General features: G+C 46.5%; 1 protein-coding gene across 3 annotated transcripts in view; it reads left to right on the forward strand.

Annotated features, from left to right (window-relative positions):
* Positions 1 to 561: 561 nt before the first annotated feature.
* Ldlrad3 (low density lipoprotein receptor class A domain containing 3) overlaps positions 562 to 8,940 on the forward strand; it is a 241,252-nt gene continuing 232,873 nt past the window's right edge. For all 3 annotated transcript variants that reach the window (XM_005364098.3, XM_026787638.1, XM_026787639.1), the window contains exon 1: positions 562 to 651. In XM_005364098.3, coding sequence (XP_005364155.1) covers positions 606 to 651 — 46 coding nt within the window. In that variant the 5' untranslated portion in view covers positions 562 to 605. The remainder of the gene's footprint in view (positions 652 to 8,940) is intronic.

The following is an 8,940-nucleotide window of genomic DNA, read 5'->3' on the forward strand; positions in this document are numbered from 1 at the left end:
TCTTTGCTCCTCCCGTAGCTCTAGGAACCAGACTCAGAATCACTGTTGAGTTGGAGTGAGTTTTTAATAGGGTCCCCAAAGGCTACCTGGCACATCTTGCGTCTCGGAGTTTGAAAAGAAATGGTTGTATTTCACAAAGACACACACACGCACACACACACAAGAAGAGAAAAGAAAAGAAAAGAAAAGAAAAGAAAAGAAAAGAAAAAAAATCCGTTTCCTCCTACGAATAGGCTCTCTGAACTTCTTTCTCTCCTTGAAAGCTTTTTGGCAGTTAAGAATTCACCTGGGCTCTGGGGAGAAGTCTGTCGCAGCCCTTAGGATGTAGGACAGGGAACCGGGGCCAAGCACAAAGCAGGGGTTTAAGAGGTACTCGCAGTCTGACCCCTGAGGCAGCAAGAACTGGATCTGCAAGACCCTGGCAACCAGGACCCTCGGGGTAGAGCGCAGTCGGCGACTCTCAGCCCGGACTTGGCTAAGCCCTCCGGCCTGGGAGGGTGGGGGCGTGGCTAGGTCGGCGAGAGGGCGTGGCCGGAGCGAGGGGCGGGGTCTGACCGAGGCCGTGGGGCAGCGACGTCGCTGGGCAGCGGAGCGGCGGCCGCGCCATGTGGCTGCTGGGGCCGCTGTGCCTGCTGCTGAGCAGCACCGCGGGTGAGTGAGGGGCTCGCGACGCGCTTCACTGGGCCCGGGGCGCTGGGGCTGGCCGTGATCGTCCGTGCTCCGCGCGCGGGCCTGGGCTGCGGGCGTGGGTGTGCGCGGAGGGCGGACCCGGGCGCCTGGCTGGCCGGGACCCCGCGAGGGGCCGCGGCGGGGCGCGCGCTCTGTGCTATTGTGTGGGCCGGCGCGCCGGGTGCTGTTGTCGTGTGTTCGCAGGCGGAGCTTTGTGCGGCGCCCGCTCCCTGGAGCCCGGCGGCCGCCCGGATTGGGCGTAGCTCGAGTGTGGCTCAGTGTTCTGGGAACGGAGGAGGGGAAGAACAACTTTACCCTGATTTCGGGTCTTCCCAGACTTCCGCAGCCTTTAACGTGCACTTTCCTGCCTCAGTTTCCCATCTCCGCTGCCCCCACATGAGTATCCCAGCTTCCTTTCTCTCCCTCTGGGACTGTGTCTGGTTTGGGAATAACGAGATCTAGTGGGACTGAACGTGGGAATCACTCACTCATCCTGGGAGCAGATCTTTTACTCCTGTCGTCTGTCGCCGACGCCTTAACCTGAGGGCAGCCGAGAACAGAGGACCCTGTGCTTCCTCTGCATCTCAGAGCACATGCATCCTGAGACCCGCAGGGTTCTTCCCAGACAGAGTGCTGTTCCCAGGAACTTTTCTGCTGATTTGGGCACGCTCCGAATTCCAGCTTGGAGCCCTTCCCCTGTGCTGCTGCCCGCCAGCCACAGCTGTCAGCAGTCCCTCCTCAGCTCTGCCCACCCTTAACCCCTGATGTTTATTTCTGGGCAGCTGATGGATGCTCACTGAACTTTTTTTACTGAAGATTTCTTGCTCCGTGTTTGTGTCGTTCACGTGTCTAATTTATATCAGATTTCCCAAAATGTTTCTAGAAGTGTTTGTTGGGGGAAGTCGAGACCATTCTGAGCTACCCCTTGGAGATGACAGGGAATCCTCCCTTCCAAGAAGTCGCGTGTCCTGAGTATCTTCCCAACCCACTGACCAGCTCTTTCTCCCTCACCCCCTCCCCCTCCGCCCAAGACATCATCCTCACTCTTCTGAGGCTCCATTTAAATGTCTGGGTTTGATCCACTTCCAGTGAAGGACTAGACTCCTGTGGTGGCCGTGGTTTATTTTTCTAACCAGGTCTGAGGCCCTGTGTTGTTTGTCTCGAGTAATGGGGGGGAGGGGATGAAGAAGGAGAGAGGGAGGGAAAATGAATTAGGCAGCTAGAAGCAGGTGCAAGTTATTTGGAGACTGTTAGAACAGCCTCAGTTCCAGGGCATCTCAGACATGAAGATCTGTCTGGATTCACACATTTAATTCACACAGCAATGGCCTGTCCCCTGCTAACACCCAAGCTAGTGCTTGGGTGTGTATACTGCTTATGACCAGTGGACACTAATTCCCACATCTCCCTGTTGTAGTGGATTGCATGGGTTAGGTCTTGAGTTCACAAAAATTGTATGTATTTCTTCCTGTCAGCAATGGTTCTTGAATATGCCTGTGAATGTATAACATGGAACTCAATCAAGGAACTAGTGATAGTGAGCTATGGTTGGGATAGAGTAGAGACAGTCCAATGTTCCTTGGCAGCAGTTGGCTGTGGCTTTGGACTACTCTAGGGCCTTTAGGTGGGTTGAAGCGTTTTCTCGTAGTTCCTCCATACTTGGAGGGAGGTGTGTGGATTGAGAAAGTAGAAACAACAGAGACACACAAAAGAAATAGACATAGGACAGATTCGGGAGACTGTCAGTGAATTCTGCAGCCTCCAGTTTATTTTCCATAGTCCTTTTATACCCCAAGCCAAAGGGGAGGGCAAAAAGACTTTATCGTGATACCAGAAGCAAACAAAAGTTCAAAACACTGAGGAGCAAAATATCCAGTAGCTACACCTCGGCCCAAGCAACCTGTTATCTAGGGAAAACATACAGCACCTTTACCTTAGGCCAAAACATCTTGTTGTTTGACCTGGAAGGAGCAATAATAGGCTCGAACTCTCTGACCTTGTGTTAAGATGGAGCAGAGCCACTTCTATGGGCTCACACAACTAATCGTCATCTTTTAAGCACAAATTGTGTTTTGAACCAACCACTTGTCTTGGGAAAGAGGGCTGGGTTGTTCCCAGTTGGACCAGGTACCTTAGTCTCACATCCTACACCCCATCTTTTCCTGCAAAGTTAATAGTAACACAGTGGTTATAGAAGCCAGGGCTTTGCATTTTCAACTCCTGATAGTCTGTAGAGGAAACCTGGCCTCTGAGTGTGTGTGAAGGGGTCTTTAAGAGGCTGGAAGGCCACTGCAATTCCAAGAACAGTTCAGAGGATGTTGTTGTTCAAGTTTCTGAGGTACCTTGGCTCATGTTTTCTTTTCCTTTGTCTTATTGTTTGCCTCAAGGAGGTGAAACATTGATTGAGCTGTTACTGTTTTTTGTTTTTTGTTTTTTTTTTTAATGTATCCTGCTGGAGGCCTCAGATTGCTTCAGCCCAACATCATTTTGTCTGATCTTCTGTTTTCTGGAACCTGGGTGATGCACGTGATGGGTTTAAGTGTGTGAGGTTTTAGATATTCCGAAGGTGGGTTCAAGGACTAGTGGGTAGGTGGTTGGTCTTCTTTCTTTCCTGCTGGCTTTTGCTAAGACCACAACCCCCTTCTCTCCTCTGGTCGGGGAAGCCTTTCAATTTCCCCTCCTTGCAGCAGTGTGCCTATTAACTTTTCCTCCTGGAAGGATCTGTTTCATGGCCTGAGGATGGGTTTTATTTATGTTTTAACTAGCTGAGTACCTGCACTTAGCCTAGCCGTGCATGGGGTTAGATGGAACTGCACAGAAATACAAATAAACATACCATGTTGCTTTTCGGCTTCAAAGGGTTTTCACTGGGGCTCCCTACTGGGGTGTGAGGTCTTGTTTGGTTTTTTGTTTTTGTTTTTTTTTCTTTTGTTTTCCTTGATAGCCTACTAGATCATGTATTTTAACATCTGTTAGGGAGGAAAGGGCATTTGACTAGTAGGTAACAAGTTGGTCAGTTCCTGGCCTTAAACCTTCTCAGAAACCAAAGTTCCTAGCATAAGTTGGTAGTGTCTTGTCTTACCCCACTGTGGATTTTTATTTTTTTTTTGTTGTTGTTCCTGTTTTGGTTTATTGACAAAAGGTCTTATGTAGCCCAGGCTGGCCTCTAACAATCAGTCTTGAACTATGCAGGTGAGGACAACGTTGATCGTTTGATCCTCCTGCCTCTGGCTCTTAAGTACAGAGGTTACAGGCATGGGCCGCTGGTATGGGAGGTCCTTCTGTATATGTGTTGCTTTTCTTGGTTAGTGAATAAAGAATCTTCCCTGGCCTGTGATAGGGTAGAGTAGAGCTAGGTGGGGAAAACTAAACTGAATGCTGGGAGAAAGAAGGTGGGGTCTGGGAGAAGCCATGTAGCCCTGCCTGAGACAGATTCTGGATCTTTACCCGGTAAGCTTCAGCCTTGTGGCGATGTACAGATTAATGGAGATGGATTAATTTAAGATATGAGTTAGCCAGAAATATGCTTAAGCTATTGACCAAACAGTATTGCAAATAACATGGTTTCTGTGTGTTTATTGTGGGACCGGGTAGGACAGAAATCTCCTACTTCAGGCCACTTCACCCTGGTTATGTGGTGCTGAAACTCAAACAAGGGCTTTGTTCAGGCTAAGTAAGTCCCCGGCAACTGAGAGATATTCAGTCTAAGTCTGATAGTTCTGAAGCAGTTGGGAGCATTTCAGGACTGGGAAATTATGTGAGGTGCTGTTACTGTTTAAAAGCTTTGCCCATTTACATGGGGAAATGAAGGGACCCCAGGCTTCGTGGCCTAAGTCCTGTATATGAAATGTTCATCTTGCCAACTACTTGACTTGAAAACTGCTTGACTTTTCCCAAAGAGCTCAGGTAGTAAGTAGCTGCTTGCCATTCCATGGATCCCAAGGAACTGATGGTTCTCCAGGGCACCATGGTGGGGACTGAAGCCTAGATCCAAACCCAGGCTTTTGTCAGAACCCTTCATGGACAGTGCTGCTGGGTTTGCTCTGCTGAAGAATTTTGTGATTTAACACAACCACCGCAAAATTTGCTTATTAACGTCCTTCCCCTCCTCAGTTCTGTTCATCTTATGGATAATGCCCTGAGCATATTCAACAGTGGCACCAGCTGTCTCTAAAGGACTCACCAATATTCATGCTGAATACTTCAATAGATCTCAATCTTTGTGATGATGTAGGTTTGCCATAGTGACCTCACCTCTACCATCCACATGGGTGGAAATCATGGGATGCTATGAACCAAGGTAACCCTTGTTGAGTTGAGTGGAACAACCCCCTTTCTTGTTGCAGGGTGCTCATTCGCTGGGCTTTATATTTATGTTTATCATTTTGTATAAATAAAAACGAAAAGAGGAGCTGTGACTCATCTTAGAGTTTTGGAGCTGTACTAGTTACGGGATACTCCAGGGACAAATCTATTTTTAGCTGTTATGTTTTCTTGCCTTTCTTTTTCTCTTTGCCCTTCTCAACTCCCTTTCCCTCTCTGCAATTCCTTCACTGGGTATCAAAAGCCTGGACAGCTTGGGACAGTCCTGCAGATTGTGAGGAAATTATCTGTGTTCACAACAAGGTGGTTTCTTGAGTTTCCAGGGTACCCTGAAGTCCTTTTAAAGTTCCGTTCTTTGTTGCTTTATAGCCCTGGAGTTCCTTTAAGACGCCTGCCTTGCAGCTGTCCTCTTCTTTGTTTGGCCCCCAGACTTCCTTAAGATTTTTCCTTCCTCTGCTCTTCAGATGAGCATATAACTATTTGGCTTCTGCCTTCTTTGATGCTTGGACTCGCAGGATGAAGGAAGCCGGCTCCCAAAGGGGATTGTGGGGCTTCCTTCCAGGCACGTTTGTTCCAGTCTTGGAAAGCCTTCTCCACTGAGGAGCTCTGGTTTCCCAAGCTTCCAGCTCTCCTTGTCCTTTTTTGTCTTCGGGTAACCAGGGCATTCTTCTAAAGCCTCTTTCACATGTCCGGTAGTGTGACATCAGCCCTGCACACACAGGTACGTGTTGTGCTCAAGGGTACAAAGCCATGCAGTGCTTGCTATATGCCCATGAAGAACATCTATGGGTGGATGTGAGTTTGCTGATCTTTTTATGATCTCAGGCATGAAGGACAGCAGCTCTTTCTGCCATTGGTGCATTTCTTAGTGCGAGTGGAATGCTTGGAGTGTGGACGTGGGTGGGAATAGTGCTGTACAGAAGTCCCAGTACTGTGCATGGATTCAGGACTGTTGGACATGGTTAACCAGGCTCCACAGATGACAGCACATACCCTAGCTTGCTTTTTTAGCTTCCTAGATAATATGTGTATTGGTGTTTAAAGACTTCTAAAGCTTTGTCTTTCTGAGCTTTGACTTAATTTATGTGGCTATCGGACACTAGTCTTCTTTGGTCAAAAGTGTGTGTGTGTCCTTTCTTTGCTTGTGTCCTTAGGGACTGGTTCTAGAACCCCACTTAGACACCATGGATGCTCACATCTTTTATATATAAATACTACATAAAAATAGTATTTGCATACAACTTGTGCATAGCCTATGTGCTTTGTTATTTACAATACTTAAACTGCTCTATGAGTGATTATTATTATTATACTAAATCAATAAAGGGATAATGAGAGGAAGTCTGTATATATTCAGAAGAGATGCATTTTTCAGTTATTTAGGTTTGTGTGTGTTTGTGCGTGCACCCGTGTGTGATGTATACAAGCGTGTGGGTGTGTGTGCATGCGTGCCGGAGCAGGCCACTGCATTTTCCTCCATTGCTCTCGGTCTTCTTTATTACCTTTGCTGACTAACCCCTAATCTTACCACAGTGTAAACTCCTCAAGGCCTGGGACTCTGGTAAACATTTGTGTAATGTTTCTTGTTTCTTCTGTGATGCTGAGGAAAGCAGGAACAGCTTCAGTCACTGAAGGTCTGCTCTGCCAGATGGGATGCTGGGCTATGTTATGTAGATATTTATGTATATAAACATCATGTCCAATTATATGTATATATGTACATATAACATATGTATATAGCTGTTATGTTCCATTAAAAATACCAGAATACCTGTGTTCAGAATCCAGACAATATTGAAGAGTGACAAGGCAACATTAAAATCTTCCCTTGACTTCTCTCCCTACCCCTAAGTAACTACTATGGGCTCTCTGAATGTTGATGGATTCCTGAGTAAATACACATGTACATACAGGCAGAATGCAGTGAGTTCATGACTGCCGCTGGTTGTAGCTCATCTTTTCTTGCTTTCTTATATTGTGTTTTATCAGTTCTGCTGTGAGCCACTTGGGCTGTTCACCTGCTCTCATTGGCCCCATCATTGATATTCAGGGGTTTTCAGCAGTCTCTGTTAACCATGCTTGTGGTGCTTGGCTCATCAAAGGCTGTTCCCACCCCCTTGTCTCCTAAGCCCATGGTGATGTGGTTGCAGCTGTTTGGAAACACCTTTTGATTTTACGTTTTTTAATGCTTGGATTTTACCTATGAAGAAATAGGGAATTGTACTCTTTCTTTTTTCAATGATACTCACTTCATTAGTACTCATTTGGCCTCAATCCCCTGTCTTTCTATGTTCACATGCAATAAATATTTCAGTGCCATATTTTAGTATCATCCTTGGAAAGATGTTTTCAACAGTAGGTACATTCCATCTGGGCATGCAGAACTTGATGAAAGTGACAGCATACAGATGTTCACAGCCAAGTTCATCCGGGCCACCTCTTGTGCTGCCGGCCCTTACGCCTGTCTGTCTAAGCTGTTACAAAGTCAGAGCTGCTGTTACCTGCCTTTATTCCAGCTCTTATCTATCTGCCCATTCTTTTCAAAACAGCTGTACCAACATTCTTTTTGGAATATGACATGCAGATAGGTGGTGTGGTGGTGTGCTCTGCCATCTTATAGATGAGCCAAATAAAAAGTGATGTCAACTGAAAGTCTCCTCCCTGAGGACTAACTTTCATGACACCAGAAGGTTCTGGGCACACTTCCAAAGGAAGAGAGCGACCAACAGTGCTACCCGGCTGTGATGCCTATGAACCACAACAGCAACCAGCATGGGGCACAAAAACCCTGAGGGCGCAGTATTGGCACATATATCTTGACAGTAACCAACAGCTTTCTGATTGGATTCAAGATCCACTCAATAGGAGGAAAATCATGCTCTATTTTGGAAACTTAGCGAACTACTCCGGGTAGTGAAGGATCTTGGAGGAGAACCTACAGCCACCACTTTACCAAACCAAGTACTCAGCATAATCCCTAACTATGTCTTAAGTATTTGTCCTTCTACTCACAGGTATGTATAGTTCCCAACATGATTGAGAAAACTTTGAAACAGAAAACCATGACCAATCAAAATGCAGAGTTGTGGAGGCCAGTCCCAATAGATACACTTAAAAACAAGTTCCATACCTAAGGCTCAGGAAACATTGTAAACATTGTAGAAAGATTCAAAAAGCCAGAAGATCAGAAGTTTTCTGTGAGACTTTGTCTCCTAGGAATGTCAGAAGCCACATTCATAAAATCTCACTCCATGAGCTGAACTAGGACAATAGACATGCTGAAGTGGATGAGGAAACTCCCCGAGGCCTCAGCTCTACACAAAGAACCACAGCAACTAGTGCTGAGAGCGGGAAATAGCCTTCCCTGGAGAAGAGACACCAACTGGTTGGTTGTTTTCGAGACAGGGTTTCTCTGTAACTTTGGAGCCTGTCCTGGAACTAGCTCTGTAGACCAGGTTGGCATTGAACTCAGAGACCCACCTGCCTCTGCCTCCCAAGTGCTGGGATTAAAGGCGTGCACCACCACCGCTCAGCACCAACTGATTATTACCCAATACCAAATGGAGAACCCTGAAAACATGTGCAGGTAACATTATACCGACCACTTAGGTTGTATTCTTGTACTTAGGAATACATATGTATATACGCATATATACATGTATATAATAGTAATTAATAGAAAAAGAGGCCAGGAATTTGAAAGAGAACACGTAGGGGTGTACAAGAGAATTTGGAGAGAGAAAAAGGAATGGATAGATGATGTAATTATAATCTCAAAAAAGAAAAGAAAGAATTTTTAAAAATGTGGGGGTCACTGTCCTCAGCTTTTAGCCAGGAAAAGTGGTTTCAGAATTGGCATGTGCTCTTAACCACAGGCGGGGGTGTCTTCTCATCCCACGTTTGTTGGGAGATGTGAGTGGATGGTCCACCTTCTGCCAGAGAGCTCCA

This window comes from Microtus ochrogaster (assembly GCF_000317375.1).
Source record: "Microtus ochrogaster isolate Prairie Vole_2 chromosome 14 unlocalized genomic scaffold, MicOch1.0 chr14_random_1, whole genome shotgun sequence".
Lineage (NCBI taxonomy): Eukaryota > Metazoa > Chordata > Mammalia > Rodentia > Cricetidae > Microtus > Microtus ochrogaster.